The 19,592-nt window shown below is 34.0% G+C and overlaps 2 protein-coding genes, 1 long non-coding RNA gene and 1 other non-coding gene across 8 annotated transcripts in view; 1 reads left to right on the top strand and 3 right to left on the bottom strand.

Moving 5' to 3' along the window:
* LOC121255448 (ubiquinol oxidase, mitochondrial) overlaps positions 1-14,961 on the bottom strand; it is a 32,295-nt gene extending 17,334 nt beyond the window's left edge. For both annotated transcript variants that reach the window (XM_041155789.1, XM_041155790.1), the window contains exons 1-4: positions 14,413-14,961; positions 13,826-13,954; positions 12,673-13,161; positions 11,153-11,252 (exon numbers count right to left, since the gene is read on the bottom strand). In XM_041155789.1, coding sequence (XP_041011723.1) covers positions 11,193-11,252; positions 12,673-13,161; positions 13,826-13,954; positions 14,413-14,763 — 1,029 coding nt within the window. In that variant the 5' untranslated portion in view covers positions 14,764-14,961 and the 3' untranslated portion in view covers positions 11,153-11,192. The remainder of the gene's footprint in view (positions 1-11,152; positions 11,253-12,672; positions 13,162-13,825; positions 13,955-14,412) is intronic.
* Positions 192-5,626, bottom strand: LOC121255489 (copper-transporting ATPase PAA1, chloroplastic-like). 3 transcript variants are annotated; one of them, XM_041155846.1, is made up of 6 exons: positions 5,605-5,626; positions 4,607-5,064; positions 4,463-4,516; positions 2,072-2,225; positions 731-821; positions 192-590 (listed from the first exon to the last, which is right to left on the bottom strand). In XM_041155846.1, the coding sequence occupies exons 2-6, from the start codon at positions 4,991-4,993 to the stop codon at positions 587-589; spliced, it is 690 nt and encodes a 229-aa protein (XP_041011780.1). In that variant the 5' UTR covers positions 4,994-5,064; positions 5,605-5,626; the 3' UTR covers positions 192-586. The 3 variants fall into 3 exon arrangements, with proteins under 3 accessions (XP_041011780.1, XP_041011781.1, XP_041011782.1); XM_041155847.1 differs by having other exon boundaries at positions 731-807; positions 5,605-5,623; XM_041155848.1 differs by having other exon boundaries at positions 731-801; positions 5,605-5,623.
* Positions 7,703-9,918, top strand: LOC121255523. Of its 2 annotated transcripts, none has more exons than XR_005938781.1 (4): positions 7,703-8,320; positions 8,424-8,462; positions 8,999-9,128; positions 9,278-9,918. It is a non-coding gene; the product is annotated as an uncharacterized LOC121255523 (long non-coding RNA). The 2 variants fall into 2 exon arrangements; XR_005938782.1 differs by having other exon boundaries at positions 8,424-8,493.
* TRNAN-GUU lies at positions 10,110-10,183 on the bottom strand. The gene has a single exon. It is a non-coding gene; the product is annotated as a tRNA-Asn (tRNA).
* Positions 14,962-19,592: the final 4,631 nt, after the last annotated feature.

Genomic DNA, 19,592 nt, shown 5'->3' with positions numbered 1-19,592 from the left:
ATCGATAAAAAAAAAAATTTATTGATCATAAAAAAGACAAAAATAGAAACTAACATTGTTAAAAATATAGAACTTATCCACATAGGCCTTGCCTTTCAAATTAAGTACGATGTGTCTCTGAAAGAATAGTAAGAATATTACTTGCCAAAAATAAAAATTAAAAGAATAGCAAAGGCATGTAAACACACAGATAACAAGCACTAAAATGCTTAAATTCAAAGCCAGTATGGCTTCTGGCTAGACAACCAATTCTTCAAAACAAGCCCATGCAAGAACAAGCACGGTATAGAACCTTGGGACAAATAAAAGCTGCTTAAGGCTCCTTAATTGTGGAAAGAATATCCATATAACACCAATTCCCCCTTTTTTTCTCATTGGGAACAACTATTCCCAAATTTATACACAATGTGTAGTTCTCAACTATCATTAACATTAAATACAGCTTATAAGAAAGTCCTTAGTTTTCTGATATAACTAAAATAACTGCTAAGCTTGGATTGAGCAAAAGCGAATTCTCCACAGTGAATGGTCTCTCCAGTAATAGAAATGGCTGTCCGACCAATCCACCATACGTAGCTGATGAGACTCACCTATCAAAGTGAGATATTGTAACGTCAATGATGAGTTTTATGCCTTTTCTTTCATATTTAATATCATGAAGATGATATAAAAAGATTCTGCTCATATAGACAAGTCACTGAAATTAAAATCCAATAAATTAGTGACATACCAATTATGATTGCTCCTTAAACAAATCATTTGCATTTCAAGGTGAAATTTCTCCTTCAATAGCTCCTTGACCTGCCACTTAACCCACCAAGCTTCACTTTGAAGATTAAATATGTACTTAAAAATTTATATCTTCATTTGAACAAGTAAAGCAACAATTACCATATGAAAAGGGTTCACTAAACAGAGGTGCAAGAAACCCACCCTCTTCTAGCAACAAGGACTAAAGTAGGATTCCATAAGCCTTCGACTCCATAAATCCAGCATAACAAAATCTAGATTAAGAACACCTTACAAAAAGACCCGATGATGTGGAAAAGCTTTCGACTATATATATATATATATATAATGGAAGAAGAATAAGATCGCTATTATGCCCTGATGGGGTACACTGTTCAAGAAAAAAGGGGGGGTACACTTTTTCAAGAATACACTATAGCAAGTATCATGATTTCTTCAAAAAAATGAAAAAGATGCAGTGCATATCCCAATATAGATGAAGGTCAACGCAGGATCCACAAGAAATCTTGGAACTAAAAACCAACTATAGATGAAGCATGTATCCCAATACTCGTATAAAAGAAGTGCAGCCGATCATAAAAAATAACCAAGAAATATGCCAATGGAATTCCCAATATCAGCCCAACTATTATTGAAAGAAAATTTCTATCTATAAGCTGGTGTGGATAACACACCTATAAAAATGTTTACATGATATAATTTGATTTGGAAGATAAATTTTAAAATTTAAATCTTACAAATCAAATCTTATCATTTAAGTGACGTGGATGGCGTGTTCTACACATCAGTTTGATAACCGAATAACTTCTATTGAAAATCTTACTAGCGGTTTAATCTCTATAAATGTCATGTGCAAGTTTCAAATATATCAAGATCTTGCAATATTCCTGATGACCCAAGAATTCACCATGTATCTTGATGATATTAACAGCCATCCCGAATGAGATTCTAAAATCGTCATATAGGTTCATAATCTTTGATTTTTCTTTTTGATAAGTAATATAGGTTCAATTCTTGCCTGACAAAAAGTAAAGCACAAGGCAGAGCACTGACAAAGATTAACCATGCAATCCTACAATTTCTTTTAAAACTATAAGTAACTGTCAATGATAGGTTATAATTAAGATGACAAAGATGATGCTTTTTTTTTTGTCTTTTTGCAGGTAAATATGACAAAGATGATGATATTAGTGATATTTTTTTTATATGTGTATAGTAATGATGATAACTATAATATAATGAACATGAAAAGTAACAATAATCAACATGAAAAGAAACGGCAACAACAACAATGGTGGGGATAAAATATCAAGATGCTTACCTCGAAGGTTAGACTTAAAACCGCAGCTAGTCAAATGATTTGCCAGTGCCTCTCCTAACTGTTGTTGCCAGTTCTGTGTGACCTTGGCTTCAGATACAGGCCATACTATAGCTGTCTCTGTTACCAGGTTCACATTAGCAGAAGACACTTGTGGCTGCCCAAATTTTTGTCAAGAAAAAATGAAGCACATAGATTTAGTTTACAGAAAGGAGTAAAGTTCTTGATTGTGACAAAGAAATAGGAGAGGAGAAACTCAAGAAGAATATCAGATGCTCACATGTATTGACAACCTCATCGTGTGTTTTGGCTGGTGGTGGACACTAAGGAAGAGAAGGTGTAACGTATGCTGGAGGGTGATGGGTTGTAATATAGGAACATGTGCATGAACCACGTGGTTACAATTCAGATAGACTTGTGAGACATGATTCCCATATGTTCGTTTACTCAATGCTTGGTAATTTCCCATGGATGTTTAATCTCCCATATTTAATGGCAGATTCACTAACCAATTGCCCATAGAAGACACATGGTTGTGTTCGGGGGGGAGATCTCCATTTCAAAATCATAAATTGTTAAATTCCACAGACGCCAGAATCCGAAATCAAATTAAAATCCATTTTGATTCAACAAAATGCATCCTTTTCATAAAAATTCTTTCATCTATTGTTGCAGATGTACGGAAGCTATCAAATCAGAAGGGGGAAGATTGAGAAAAAATTATCAGGGTGGAAGCAACTCTACCTATCAAAAGGGGGAAGGACAACGCGTATCAAAAGCACTCTCTCCAACCTACCACTTACTATTTTTCTCTCTTCCCAATCCCAGTGGGAGTGGCAAACCGAATCGATAAGTTGTTTAGAGCTTTCTTGTGGGTGGCATGGGGGAGGATATTAAATTTCACCTTGTTAGTTGGCAAAGGGTGAGCTGTCCGATTGCGAACGGCGGGCTAGGGGTGAGAAACTTGAGCATCTTCAACAAAGCACTCCTAGGAAAGTGGTTGTGGAGGTATCATATGGAAAGGAATTCGCTCTGGAGGGAGGTTATTGACCATAAGTATGGTAGTGAGTGGGGGGATGGTGTTCTGAGGAGAGTAGGGGCCTTATGGAGTAAGTCTATGGAAATTTATTAGAAAGGGGTGGAATACCTTTGAAAAACATATTTGGTTTGAGTTGGGGGATGGAGCAAGAACTCGTTTCTGGCTCGATGCTTGGAGTGGGGAGAGTCCTCTTTCCATTGCTTTTCCAGCTGCATTTAATTTGGCTGGAAATCAGCAAGTTGCAGTTTCAGATGTTTTGTGTCGTGCCAACGGGACGGTTACTTGGAATGTCACGTTTACTAGAAATGCTCAGGATTGGGAACTTGATGGGATGGCAGATTTTTACAGCTACTTGTATTCAACAAAGTTAGGAGGAAATGGGGGTGACCGTATGTTGTTGATTCAGATGGGAAGAAAAAGTTTACAGTTAAGTCCTTCTACAAGGTTTTGACAGGCCAACCGTCCACATTCTTTCCATGGAGGAGTATTTGGAAGGTCTCAGTACCATCTAAAGTTGCGTTTTTTTACTTGCACAGCTACGCTTGGGAAGATCTTGACGGTTGACAATTTGAGGAAGCGGGGTATGGTGGTCACAGAGTGGTGCTATATGTGTAAAAGGAATGGGGAATCGATAGATCATTTGCTTCTACATTGTGAGGTGGCTAGAGAGTTATGGGATGGTATCCTCAATAGAGCCGGGCTGAGTTGGGTCATGCCTAGGAGTGTGGTGGAACTACTAGCGTGCTCGAACAGAAAGCTTAATAGCGCTCAACTGGCAGCAGTGTGGTGAATGATACCTTTGTGCTTAATGTGGTGTATATGGTCAGAAAGGAATGATAGGTGCTTTAACAAGAAGGAGCGTGCAGTGGGGGAAATCTGGAATTTTTTTATATTTCTCTTTTACAGTGGTTTTCTGCTATTGTATTGAAGGGCAGGAATGTTCATGAGTTCCTATCTTCTTTTCAGCTTAATAGAATGTAATTAGATGTCTCACTTTGTATACTTCTTGTGTACTTGGGCATTGCCTAGTTTCATCCTACTCAATAAAGATTCTGATTTACTTATCAAAAATAAACTATCAAATCAGAACAACAAGAAATTTGTTTATGGTCGCAGATGTACAAACAATTATCAAGTCAGAACAAGAAATTTGGTTTCTACGAGACACATTGGCAAGAAAAATAATTGTTCAAACTTCAGGTCTTGACCTTGGAAAAACCTGCCAAACATAAGCGGTCAATGACTCAAAACCCTAACGTATTTTGCCTAGTAATCGATAAAAAGAAAAGGAAAGCAAAAATAAAAACCAAATTCAACAAAACAAAAAAGAGAGAGAACAAGATAGATTAACTTACTTGACTTTCTAGAATTCTTTTCACACTAGCTGCGCATCCCCCACATGTCATTCCCTAGCATACAAGCACATAATTAAACCAACTAACCAAATAAACAGAAGAAAATAAAAACTATATTAAGGGGGTGAGAGAGAGAGATCATACTCCAACGTCCAGTATAATCACGTCAGTCGAGAGCGCCAAGACCTCCTCAGCCCCCCCGGAAACCAAGTTACTCTTAGCATCCCCACCGTCGGATCCATTCTCACCACCTCCACCGCCTCCGTTCTCTCCACCAAACCCGCCACCACTCCCACCACCAGAAGCGGAGCTCGACACGCACTTAGGAAGGCTTCGTACAGGAGGCACCACCGCCGAGGCCCACAGGCTCGACGAAAGGAAACCGCGACTGCACCTGAGTTGGCGAGTCAGGTCTTGACTCGGAAGCCACTGACTCAGAGGAGCCCCGCAAAGGCGACGGCGGCTTGGCGCTTTGGAGTCAGTGAAGAGAGCTACCCTCGACGTCGTCGTTACGGACAATGCGGACTCCATTGGAAGTAGAGAGAGAGAGAGAGAGAGAGAGAGAGAAGGGTGGGGGTTGGGATTTGGCGGAGACTTCTTAAGCATTGTAATGGTTTATCTCTTCATATTTACGTAATATCTCTTTAAATTGACCTATATTAAATTATACATCTTCAAATTTTACATATTTATAAATAATATTTCTTTAAATTATTTTAGTGTTTCAAATTTGAAAAAACATTATTCACTTTTCAAATATTATTTTACTATTTTTTCTCTCTCCTACTCATTAAAATCAACTTTATGAAATTTATATTAAGATGATTTTGATATATAAAATTTATATTAAGTTAATGACATAAAGTATTTTTTAGTACATATTAATATTTATTAATAAAATTGATCATTTTAATATATGAAATTACTAATATTTAGATATATGAAATTTGTATTTTTAAGCACTTAATACTAATTGTAAAATATATAAAAAAAATAATATTAAGAAAAAAAATAAAAATATTTATTATTATTTTATTCAAATATACATAATCTAATATATAATTTTTTTTATATGCAAAATGAATATTTAAAAATGTGATTTTAAAGATATATATATAAAGAAACCAATACTAGTGCTCTCACTGTAGCACGTAGGATTGGAGTATGATTTTATTCACTACTTTTTTTACACCCAAAAAAATAGAAATAAGGGTACTTTCATAAATTTGAACACGCGCATTTTATATATAGTACTTTGGTCTTTTTTAAAAAGAACAAAATAAATTATTCATTTTGTTTGGCTTTTTGATGTGGAATGGGAATCGAAAAAAAAAAAATTTCCTTGCTGAATTGATTTTTTTTTTTTGGATGGAATTGGTTGTAAATTGAGATTGCATAAATAAATAAATGTGGAAATTGATAATGCGCATGTGAGCATTGTGTTGTTGAGTTTCTTTCATTTGTGTACTGTTCAACTTTTGTTTTGACTTTTCTCTGTTGTGTTTTTCCTCCGAACTTATTGCTGTCGCACTTGTTAGGCATCTTTGCTCAATCCACCTTCTCTCTTTTATTAAATTGCTTTGCCATATGCTTGTTTATCGAGAAACAAACATATCTTATCGTATATATAAGTGAAAAACAAATTAAATATTTTTTCTTTACCGTCGTTATAAACTGATAATTTGTTTCAATCAAGCTAACTACGACTCTTTATATTTATTCCACTTTTGTTTTGACTTATCTCTCTTTTGTTTTCTCTTCAAGCTCATCTCTGTCGAACTTGCAAGATATCTTTGCACGATCCCTCTTCTCTTTTTGATTAAATTGCTTTACCATATGCTTTTTATGGAGAAAACAAACACATTTATTAGAATTATAAGTGAAAAGAAAGTGAAATACTTTATCTTTCTCATCATTATATATGGTTGTTTGGTTTTCGAGAAAATGTGTGAATATAAATAAAACAGAATTTTGAATAAAACAACCAAACTTCTCTATCTTTAATTTTTTGTTTCTAAGATTCTATTTCTCTGTTCCACTTTTTATCCTGAGTTCTCTATCTTTTGCTTTCCCTCCAAGCTCCTTTCTGTTGCACTTTGGAGGTATCTTTTGTTTACGGTTAAAACAAACACATTTTGTGTATTTACAAGTGAAAAGAAACTGAAATATTTTCTCCTTATCATCTTTTTGCTTAATTGAATTGGTTGTACATTGAGATTGTAGAAATATATAAATGTGCAAATTAATACATGCGCTTGTGATCGTTGTGTTGTGGAGTTTATTTCCTTTGTGTATTGTTTTGTACTAAAAAGTTGCGAGAAAAATGTAAATCTTGAGAATCGAAACATGTTTTTTACAGTTCAAGTGAAAAGAAAATGAATCAATTTGTGTGCAATTACTTTGTTGAGTTAGGCTGCCTTTCTAAATTATAACACACTATTTATTTTATCGTGACAATCTATAAGCGTTTGATAAGAATATATAGATACCTTAAACTTTAAAGATTATATAATTATTTATCTTTTTATCCTTAAATAAGAGTACTGTTATTCACTCATATATAAAATTTATAGCTCTGACGATCCTTTTAAACTATATAGTGTCACATGGTTGATTAAAATAAAAAAACACAAAAAAACGTATTTGAATCAAAACGACATCAAAAAATATAAAAAGATAAAGATTCAAATTCTAAATTTTGTTCTCTTTTTAAGTTTATATTTTAAATTTTGTTAATAAACTTCGTGACATGGTAGTGTCACCATACCACGTCACTGCCTGTCAAAAGAGTCACTTGAAGAGAACATTATTCGTGCTTAAAACCCAAACCCTAAGAAGCTCCATTCAAAAAAAAAAAAAAAAAAAAACCTTAAAGTTGTGTTTAGATATTGTAATAAGTTGAGTTGAAATGATGAAATATTGTTAAAATATTATTTTTTAATAATATTCTTATTTTTAGATTTAAAAAAATTGAATTGTTTATTATATTTTGTGTTGAAATTTAAAAAAATTATAATGATGAGTTGAGAAGTGTTTAGTAATCAAACGTATTCAAAAAATCTTAAAATTACGTTTGGATATTGAAGTGAATTGAATTGAGTTGAGTTGAGATAATAAAATATTATTTTTTAATATTATTATTATTTTAAGATTTTAAAAAATTAAATTATTTATTATATTTTATATTAAAATTTAAAAAATTTATAGTGATGAATTGAGAGGTAATTGGTAAGCAAAATTACCCAAGCTGCCAGACGAATACACGTGAGACAAGCTACCGGGCTGTCTGAAATTACTGCTCGTCTTGTCCCTTGACGTTGGAAAAAACCAAATGCAAAAGCCCATCGCTCGTCCCGTCCCCGAGCATTTGGTTCCAAACTAAGCGGCCGAGCTGTTGAAACCCCAGGTTCTGTGATTCCGTCCAAGCAGCCAGACCTCGGACGAAGCCACCGGCGATACTTCCTTCCAAGCGTTATTGGCGTCCCGAGCAAAACTTGAATTCCCTCTTTCTTTCTTTACAAAGACCTCGCTCTCTCTCCTCTGCTTTCTTGCTCCGTGTTCAGAGTTTTGGGATGGGATACTTGCACGTAAACACTTTTGGTATCCGATTCTGTTTTTTGTTCAGTTGGATTCGCTTTTGAAATAGAACCCAGATTCCAGTATCGGTATTTTTTTATTCTTTGGCCAGATTTTGGATTCGGTGTTTGTGATTTTTGTATTTGTGATATCTCTTCGTTTGATTCGGATAGGAGTTTGTTCTGATATCTATATTAGCTTTTTTGACCCATCTCGAATTCTCTTCAATCACTGAGAGACTTTGGAGCCAAATAAGGAAGCGAAAGCAGGGAGCTATACAAGGTTTGTATTGTGAAAGAAAGGTAGAAGAGAGACGGGAGAGGGATGGGCTTTTGGCATTTGTTTTTTTTTTTTCCTAAATAAATATGTGGCTGCCATGTAACAGGTTCACGTTAAGGAGGCAAAGCGAGCGGGACATCAGGCTGTCGGTATCTTTTCTCAATACAAATTTAAAAGTGAGAGTTTCTTTATTTTATAGCAAATATGGATGTTGTCTAAAATCATGCTCAAGTCACACACAAATTTTACCGGTGACTTGCCAATTTATAACAAAACGTCTTTCTTCATTTAATCAGCTGTTTAGTGGCTGTAAGGTTTTTTACGTTAATAAATTTCACGAGGGTATTTCATCAGAGTGGAGTTTGTTTGGCGCTAGGTGCATTTATGGAACTCACTTTAAACTTTTAAAATTACCCTTTTTGATCCTTCAATTACTGACTTTATTCACAAAATGAGAATTGATTAGAGCTAAGATATATCATGAACCTATTGAATTAAATAGCCCAAATCAATTTATTGTGTAATTTAATAGTTATGAGTGTACTTAGCAAAAAGAAAAGGTAATAGTTATGAGTTGTACCTTACTTAGTCAACAATCAGGATAATTTTGTTATTGTGATTGATATAAATGGATAAGCATCTTCTACCCCATCATCTAACAACAGAATGTGTTGTTCGCAGAGACTAGATTGTTAAGGAAACAAAGATGGCCAAGGTTCATTTCACGAATTACTCTATCGAGTTTATCATGCCGCCTTCTTCTAGTAATGCCAGAGATATTTCCATCAAAACCATCCCTTCTGCAACAAAGGTATTTTATAAGGCACCGTTCTGTTCCCTCAGTTGTTCACATTATGTTTCTAGTTAACTCTCAGGTTTCTATTTTTCTTGTATAACCAATTTTTCTTTTTTCTATTATCAAAGAAGAAAATGATTTTTCTCTATGCTTCTAATGGACAGCCTGAGATCAAGAGGATTTTAGAACTAGTACACGGATGTGAAGTTGAAAAGGTACGGACGCTAAATATGAAAGGAAAGAAGAAGATGCTAGGGGGGCGCTTGGTTGCTAGACCAGATTACAAGAAGGCCTATGTAACTCTAAAGAATCCTTTATCTTTCTCACATTCCCATCCAGTCCATTTAGTTGAAGATGAGAGGAAGAGCATAAATGTGAAGTCAAAACTAAGCATCATTAAGGAGTGAGAGATCTCCCTCACTTTGACAGCAGGAGAGGTGCGCTGTGGCGCCTGAGAAGCAATCAAGTTAGAGAGGCAGCAGTGGCATGCACGCTGATCTACACAGTTGGGTTTCTGAGTTTTCATACAGCTCAAAGCATTTTCAGAGGTAGTTAGGCTCTTAAAGGAAGATTTTTCTTCGGTAATCTACCCTTTTTACATTTTGGAAAAGGATAGATATCCATTATTTCTGCTTGATTACGCATGTGGAAGACAATAACGTCATTGCTCTAGGCAATTATGATTTTCGGGAAAGAGATTTGTTTATGTTGTCTTGTTGTCTACTTGAGACATCTCTTTCTATTAGAGTTATTCATGCTTGATTACTGTTATCAAAGAGACTGCGATTATTGCTTTGGCCGACAAGGATGGTTCTTGACTTTTTGTTTACACTTCAAATTTGAGTATGAAAATTCATATGAAGTTTTCATTCATAATAATGATATATGAGTGTTTTTATCATAAGAAGAGTGTGTTGATGTTCCCGTGGAAGTGGACGAAGAAGAATTTGGTTTCAAATATAAAAAATACATGTACGGACAAATAAAACTGGCATGCGCTAGAAGGAGGGCTCGAACCTCCGACCTTGTGGTTAACAGCCACACGCTCTAACCAACTGAGCTATTCCAGCTATGATTTTACAGAACAGAATGTATTTAGATAGCTCTTAAAAAGTTAGCAATAAATTGGCAAAACAGCCTTTCTAATTTTCCTCGGCGCTGGGGTGGTACTAGCCTCATTGATCAACGCTTGGGAGCACCGTAGCAGTTTATTTTGGAGGACGGGTGGCGAGTCTCCATAGGCCATGCCCGTCACAATCCTGACAGTGCGCAATATGCATTACAAAATGATGGTCTGATTGGCAGACGAGGCTTTGAGTCCAATTTCAACACGAACTTAATCAAAGCCATACTCATGATCAAAGAACTCATCAATCCAGTCTAGCGCCGGACATAAAGTTTGATTATGTTCGGATATACTCCTCCAATTTCTTTTCTATCGTGTTGGGTGGTTGAGTACTATCATATTTGTAAGCAGTGAGAACAATTGCAAGCATCTCGGATTTCATTCTTGCAGTGGATCTCGGTTTTATCCCAGAATTGAAGATCGGCTATAGTAAATTCACTTCAGGTTAATAGCTCTTTCACGTTCAGTCAATGCAACTTTAAAGAGACGCTCCCCAAAGATTCCACATGCTCATTTACTCGTGATAAAATAAGACTCGACTCCGAAGGAAATGGAGTCGTAAAAGAGAGCACAAGGAAATGATTGCAACTATTCATCACTCACCGCGCTAAACCCAACAATATCTCCAATAAATATTCATTCTATATGTTAATTGTATGAAATGGACATTCATTCGAATGAACTTACAAAAATGAACGACATGCTTGACAGACCCAACTGCAACATGGAATTGCAGGTACCTATATGCTAGAAAAGCTGCAACTAAATTCAACCAAATTTCAATTTGAAATCCACATATTACAAGTATCCACTTCAACTCGTCTCATTGTCTCATATATCTAAGAGTGCTCCTGTACACACAAAAATCCTCATAATATTCAGTAGCAGATTATGAAGACAAATTATATATTATGTTGCTCAATTATCTATTTGAATCTTCAAGAAAATACATCTTAACGATAATCAAGAGGGGCTGGTGCCTCTCTCAATTCCTTTCCCTGAAAATGAACATCCTGCAAAAAAATATGCGGTCAAAACCCAAATACAATTAGTAGAATAAAAGACAAGCATCGAGATTAATTTTCTAAAAAAATTTAAGAGCATGGTTGTTCTCAGTGATGAGAACCAAAAAAGATAATAAATAAGTTACCACGAGACAACAAACCCACCCAGACCGAACCTGCAAATTTTAAGTGAGACTCAAAGCAGTTCAGCTTGGTAGTTACCTTCCCTCTTAGCTATTAGTAGGTCAATTGAACCTGCTTTTAGTCAAACCTAGGTAAAGAAATCAGCGATGATTCGATATGCATCCAGGTCACAGTCTTTACATACGTTTCATTCCATATTTGCCATTTCTATTTGCCCATCTTATTGCCAGCAAACGTGGAATATTATAAAAATTACAGAAAAAAGAGAGGTCCACCGTATAAAATGTAGGTTATAGTAAAGAGATTAAGTGAGAAACAAAAATAAATATAAAAAAAAAACAAAAAAAAAAAACAGAGAAACTAAGTGAGAAACATCATTTTTGCCTCATTGACTGCGTGCCAATCCTATTACTTCAGAATAATTGTTGAGATTCCTCAACTGAAAGATGCCAATAGATTTCCTAACTCCTAGAATGTTAAAGATGCTGATCAGAGTTGTGTGCAATTCAGTTCATAGAGTACAGGGGATTTGTTCCCTTAGAGACATGCTAAATGTGTGCACCAATGGTGTCCAGTCAAAAAAACTTTGAAAACTCATAATCGTTTCTTAAAAAAATAAAAATAAAATGTAACGCTTAATGATGACCCGATAAAGGGCAGTTTATTATTAAAGTTCTAAATGTTGCATGAAATATATCCAGCAAAGAAAAGAACTGATATATAGGCACTATATAATGATGATTGTAATGACAAACTCAAAATTTGCGAGGTACAGAATTTTCTCGTAGTCCAAGTAGCAGCTACTAATTAAAACAATTCAAAAGGGAAGAGAGAGAGAGAGAGAGAGAGAGAGAGAGAGAGAGAGAGGAAAGATGTGAAACACGATGCTACAACAATATGACTAGATCGAAAGTTTTACTTGTAGACATATTTGGATGCAAAATAATATGTTCCAAAAGAAACCCTTTTAAGTAAAATTAGAGTAAGACTAGATTTTGGAACAGATTAGATTTGCATCAATACTCTCTTATTGTTGTCATTTTGCATCAATACAAATTTCCTCATCATTTTTTTTTAATAAGTAAATTTGCTCGTCATTTTATCGCTGAAACAGTGATTGATTTCCAAAAGTGCTATGTAACATCAAGTAATGGACATATATAGACTGGAAAATTAAACGTTACGACATTTTAGGTATCTCGATACATTCAGAAAGATAAATATGACTATGCAATGTTGTTAACAAGTAAAGAGCATGATCAAGGAAAAGGCAAGCAGTACTCACAGCAGCAAAATGGTTAACATCCCGATGGTGAGCTTCATCAGCACGGATGACAGTTATAACATCTTTTAGAGTTGAATCCTTGGGCAGCCTCCAGTAGTCTATAGCAATAGCAGGAGCTGGAACATTTTCAATATTACCATTCTCAATATCCTTCAAATACTCTGTATACGAGTGTATAGCCTCCTCCTCCAGGTAACCAACAATTCTATGGGCTAGTTTTGGTGAGAGTACATAAACAACAAAGAAGGAATTGAAGAAAACTCCCTGCACAGTAAGGACCAGCAGCCTTTCATACCATTTGGGTTTAACAAGTTCCACCATGGTCATTAGGTGCATCCTCTCGTTCTCTGCTTCTTCAAGCAGAGCTTTGACCCAACCGCCACTATGCTGGAACTTGCGGAGAGACCTTAGGTGCAGCAGCATTCCTCCAACCATACCAGGAACAGCTGCCACCGTTTCCAGCATCATTGCACGGCACCCATACCGTCTCTGCAAAAAATCTTACAAACTGAAATCAAATTCACATATATTTTGGCAGCAACATCAAGAACCACTAAAGGTTGCCAGCAGATGCTGTCAGCATAAAAAAGCAGTTGAACTTCTTCATATTGGCGTATTTATTGAAAAGTAGAGATATCTGACATAAAATTAGTTCTTTCAACTTTTTTTTTTTTAATTTTTAGTTTTTAGTTTATTCTTTATTTTAGAAGGAATAGAATTGAGTGAATATTATTGTTAATTATTGAGTACCATGCTATTCCCAGCAGGAAAAGAATTTTAGGAGAAATTATTCTTCACTTTTGAGGATAAGTACAGATAATAAAGTAACCAAGCGAATAGAATGGCTATTTGACAGTAGAGATATAAATGAGCACCTAAAGTTGATGAGAACAAGCAACTAAAAGAAACCTTAACGAACTTTCATGACAAAATGAACGGCTCAAACTGACGAGTGCATGCAAAAGTTTATTATATAATAAAAAAATAGAGGTCTGTCTATCATCGTTTACACAATTTTCTAAAGTTATGTGACTGCAAGAAGAAGGTACAGGGTGAGACATTTTCTCCATATATAAACATCCACCCACTTAATTAAGAAAAATATCCACCTCTATTGATGACCAGAACCCAACAAATGAAAAGGCTGACTTACCTGGAAAAATATATCCGTTGGAATTCTAAGAATTTTCACCGTCCTGTAAGCAAACTTGTCCAAGAAAGCCTTTGGCACATGGTGTTTTTTCAAATCTATTGACAGGTCTGCCTCATAAGAGTCCCATGGCTACCACAAAAATGAAGTAACAATTAGTATGTAGACACTAAAGAAAACTTTCCGAGAGTTTTCTCGAGAGTTTTGTCACATAAACTCACGAGATAGGCACTGGTCAAATAATACACAAAGTGGTTGATGAGTATCCTTTAGTTCTTACTCAGAAACTAAAGTGTACTGGTACACCTACAAGTGTGAGTTGATCGTTTTCCTTTCTAATATCTCATGGCCAATGGAGTAGGAGAGACAAATAAAAAACAGAACAAGTGCCCGTGATAATTCACCGGAATTCAATACCAAAAGCGCATAAAACCATCTAACAGGCGCACATACACAACGAGAATATAGAGCAACAAATGAACACCGAAACTTATCATAAATTTAACTTAGGACAAGAACGACTGAAAGAGTAAGAGATATACACCGGAAACATCGATTCAGTCTTTAAAGATTGATGAGAATGTCGTTACCATGAAACAATTCCAAGGCCAGTCAGTCCCATCCTCTCTCTTGATTTTCTGCCGCGGCGTCCCCCAGTAGCTCGACACCACCACGGCCTTGTCGCTCTTCTCCGATTCCACTCCTTCATCTCTGTCTATCTCCTTCTTCTCCGCCAAAGTGGTGGTCGTGGGCCCCGGCGTCACCGAGCTTATCATTCTGGTCCGGTAAAGGCCACCAAGTGCACTCGCACTCTGGTGGTTCCTCGCCAGTCCCACGGTCTCCAACGGATTCACCCTCGAGGCCGTCGAAATGCCACGGCGGCTGTGGTTACAGCCGTCGATGAGGCCTCGCATCAAACTCCTCGCCACGAACCGGTTCATCTTTGATCAGCAAGGAAACGGAAGGTTCCGGAAAACGATTTAGAGACGGTTTTTCTCGTTTTGCAATTTTTTTGGCGTGCGATTGCGGAGAGAGATCGGGATTTGTCGTGGGAGAAGAGTTTGCTTCCGCGAACAGACTTAAGAGCGGGGAAGTCGGAGAGAAAAATGAGGGGTTATGATCCTGTGTTCCGCGATCTGTAGGTGGTGATTCTAGTGATGTGCTTTATTGGCCGTTACTTGGGATTCAAGGAAGATTTGGACGGCCAGGATAATGGGGAACTTGGAGGGAAATTGTATGGTACAATTAAGAAGTTTAGAATAAAAGCGTTGGATCGGGGAGCAGGGACTCGGGGCGGTTACAACCGATAAAGATTTTCTGCGGATGCCAAAATGCACCTTCGTTCTCATTTGGTCGTATTTTGACCATAATGTGTCGCTATGCATTGGACACGATACTTAAAAAGACAAGTAATGATACTCAGATAATATATTTTATAATAAAGAAAAGATATTTATGATTTTAAATTATATAACCGTTGTATAATTATTTTAAAATAAATAAATAAAATATGAAATTTATATTAAAAAAATTATTTTTTAATAATAAATTTTATTCTTTTTTAAAATAATTATATAATATTTATACATTTTATAATTATATATAAAATTACTCTTTATAATATATATTGTAAATTCGACCATGTCGCTATGCATTGGACACGATTCTTAAAAAGAAGAGTATGATTTTTAAAGAAGAAACCGCAAGGAAATCGCTTATTGTGTCAAAGCCTCTCTTTTATAAAAACAAACTAGACCCGTTTCCGCAATCACGCGTCGTGGTCGGCCCGTAATGTGTTGTAATAAATGAAAAGTCAAACCAACTATTCAATGGAATTGACATTTTGCACTCATCATTAAAATCTAACCGGTAAGATTGTGAAAGTTACGTACCATCGTTTGTTTTTCAGATTGACGAGATTTCTTGAGAGATGTGTAGTGTTAAGATATATGAATTAAAATGGAATGAAATAATTTTGTTAAAATATGTGTATTTATTTATAGAGATAGATAAAAATGTTTTGACTTTTTTTTTTATAGTATTTGATAAAGAATAAAAACTGGAACCTCTATTTATTGTGTATTTTTTTAGTAATATTTTATGAAACAGTATTTAAAAATTGAGACCCACTAATATCAGCTCTCACCTATGAGATAAACAGTATTTAAATAGTCAAGAGTACGGATCTCAATTCAACTAATGGGAGACGATCCATACGTGACAAGCAAATAGTGAACAGCTAAAAGTATATTCTCTGCTTATAAATTTTGTTGTGGAAAGATGAACACAAGAGTGAGAAAGGAGAGGCTCCACTGTCATTTTTTTGTGTATACTGTATAGTACAATCAATAAGCAGTGATGAAATAATTAGAGATGAACTGAGATTAAAAAAAAAAAAGTGAGATAAAAAATAGGTATCTGTTTTCAGAAAGTGTTTGTCTGAACATACAAAACTCGAGAAAAAAATTCAAAATTTTATGTTTTATCTCTAAAAATAAATGAGACAAAATCTTAGCGCATAAATGAATCAAGGTATGAAATGTTAATTTTTTGTACTTTGGGCATGCAATGCATAACAAATATAATTTTTCTTTATTAATTACCTTATAAGTAAACGTGAAAGCCAATGAAATAAATAAAAAAATAAGAATAATAACCATATAGTGAGGTTTCTTTAGTAGGAAATAAATAAAATAAAAATTATATTTATAAGTTGGTGTGAATAACATACATTATATGTTGTTTATATAGTATGATTATATTTATAATTAAATATAATTTTAAAACTCTTTTATAAATAAAATATTATTATATCAACAATATGAAAAATATATACTTCACACTTTGAAACTATAATAATTCCAAATAAAATTGGTTTAAACATATAGGACGAGCAACAACTTAAAAGAACTTACAAGTGGCCATGATGTTTTTTACTACGCAGGTAGGAAAATGAAATGAATTTGTCAAAACTCATTAAGGTGTTGTTTGGATAGTAAGTTAAGATAAAAGTTGAAGGTCGAATAAAATATTATTAGAATATTATTATTATTTTAATATTTAAAAAAGTTTAATTATTTATTATATTTTATGTGTGAATTTAAAAAAATTATAATGATAGAATAAGATAAGATTAAATATTTTTACTATTCAAACGAAACCTAAGATTTATTCACAATAGAGCAATCAAAATAAAAGAGAATGATACTAACACTATCAACTATGTACGGATCAGACATATATTAAAAAATATTTGTTTCTTTTTATAAGTGGGTGAAAAGTTCAAATCCAAGTTTTTCATTTGAAAAATCGAGTTATATGTCATCAGACCATTACACTATTAGCAAAAAAATGTTTATTCTAAACATGCTTAATTGGTGTTTAACTATAAAATTACAAAATTTAAATTCTCAAACCTTAGGTTTGAACAAATCACATGTCATCTTCTTTAAATTGACTATTTATATCACCAAAAAATTAGAAAATATAACGATATCGTGTGCATTGGATGTGGATGTAAATTTATTTTTAAGTAACTTAGCCGAGTCCAATATGTAAAACTTAGGCAGTGTTTGGATGCTGGGGTAAATTCAAATAATCTGAATTGATATATGAAAAGTAATATTTTATAGGTCTTATTAACATGTATTTTAATGTAAATTGATTGAAATATATATTTGAATATATAAAATAAATTAAAATTAAATTTTTTATAAAATATTAAAAAAATAATCAACCCCATCAATAATTAATTTAGGATAAATTAAGCTCCACATCTTTATACTTTAATATCAAGTCTACCTAGTAGACTCTAGGCGATTAATGTATTTAAAACGTCAAAATTGGGCGAAACGTGTTTGAATTTACTACTAAACAACTTTCAACGGTGTCATAACGTTTGACCTTACAATTGGGCTGCATTAATTGTGATCCGACCCATCCCGATGTTTTCGGCCCACGATTCGACCGTCATCAGACACGACCTTGTTTGATTACGCAATTTAAATGATGAGATCAAATATGATGTTTTATTAAAATTTAAATAAAATATTATTATAATATTATTTTTATTTTAAAATTTTAAAAAAATAATTATTTATTATATTTTATATAAAAATTTAAAATAATTAAAATAATTATATAAGATAAAATAAAATGAAATAAGATGTCTGAATGCCTCCACCAGCTCGTCAGCGTTTCGGTTCCTACCTTTTCATTTTAAGTTGGTTTGACTGCTTGATAAAATATTGAACATAATTATGGATTATACCATTCCACTTCACTTCGGTCACATTATTGGTAGATAAGGATACAAAATATTAAGTATTATAATAATTATATTCGTGAGATTAGATTAATAAAGCGAGGTAATTGATTTTTTTTTTATAAAAATCATATTATTTATTTTTAGAAGGATAGTACTATTTAATCTCGTGATTTTGTCCATTCAATTTGACCATTTACACATTTTATTTTATTTTTATTTTTTTAATGGTTAAAGAAATAGCTACTAGTAAATTTATATATTTTTTAAAAATATTTTAAAAAAATTACACTAGTGATAACTTCGAGAGGACAAAATCATGGGCATGAGTAGCAACACAGTTTTTACAATAATGATACATTTATAACTTTTTTACAATCTTAAGATAAATTATGCAAGATTAAAATATATAAATCAATATAATTTTGACATATTTTTATAAGGTGGTACAATCACATTGGCTAATTGGAAAATAGATATTAGTTTATATTTTCTTTATATTTTATAATCTCATTGTAACATATAATAAATAAATTTTAGAATTATTTTATCCAATACATGCCTCGTCCATTCCCCATTATATATTTCTCTCTTTTTGTAATTTTTGGCTTTATCATTCTATTTGTGAAGGGAGTAAATCTTTTGGGCCGGGCTAAAAGAAAGACCAGGTTAGAGCCCAAATATGAGGTTTGAGTTGGGCTGAACAGGTTAGAAAATCTTGAGTCGGAACCTGGGTATAAGATCCAGATTGAACCATGTTTACATCAGAAACCTAATCAGAGGATAAAGAATAGGCTTAAGGGAGAATAAATGTTGGGGAAAATATAAGGTACTTCACACCGAGCATTAATGGGATAGGAGAAACTCAGATCAGAAAGCACGCCACATTCAAATCAAACTAGTGCAAAAAGTACGTTGCATTTAATACGGCTCAGAACAAAAAGTGTGTTGCATTTAATGCGACCCAAAACCCGAATTACACACATCGAACCTAAACACTTTATAGCTCGACAAGCAGACGGTATAAAAATAGCTTAGCGTATAGATGGCATGAATACGTTATTTCCTACTATACAACACCTCACTACCATGGAGACCAAGCCGGCAAGTATAAATAAACACTACTTGCAGCAAACAAGTAGGTTAACTTTGACACTCATCTTCATTGTTATTTTATCTTCATATTCTATACCACAACTAAGTTAAGCATTGGAGGTACAACAGACTTCGAGGTCCCCCTTTCTATTGTGCAGGTGACAATTTGAGCACTATCTGTGTAGAGCTGTCTAGGCCTACAAAACATGACATCAACACTATTTAGTATTATAAAAGGAGGATGAAGGGATTGAACAATTGTAGTATATCTAATTTGAATCAAGATCTTCTTTACTTAATACACAATTAATACAAGTAGATTTCATCAATCTCAATAAACGATAAAGATTTTATCAAATCAAGGTCAAGGTTTTGAAATTGGGTTACGCTACCACGTCCGAAGCATTTGAC

Source organism: Juglans microcarpa x Juglans regia, chromosome 3D, assembly GCF_004785595.1.
Source record: "Juglans microcarpa x Juglans regia isolate MS1-56 chromosome 3D, Jm3101_v1.0, whole genome shotgun sequence".
NCBI lineage: Eukaryota > Viridiplantae > Streptophyta > Magnoliopsida > Fagales > Juglandaceae > Juglans > Juglans microcarpa x Juglans regia.
The sequence above is the reverse complement of the archived record's forward strand: the minus strand, read 5'-3'. Positions and strand labels throughout refer to the sequence as shown.

Bases quoted from the DNA above. Each gene is read 5' to 3' on its own strand.
- LOC121255489 (XM_041155846.1), bottom strand. From the start codon at position 4,993: ATGGAGTCCGCATTGTCCGTAACGACGACGTCGAGGGTAGCTCTCTTC. The intron at 4,517-4,606 runs GTATGATCTCTC...CTTGTATGCTAG, and splicing joins TGATTATACTGGACGTTGGA to GGAATGACATGTGGGGGATG. The intron at 2,226-4,462 runs GTAAGTTAATCT...AAATTTGGGCAG, and splicing joins AAAGAATTCTAGAAAGTCAA to CCACAAGTGTCTTCTGCTAA.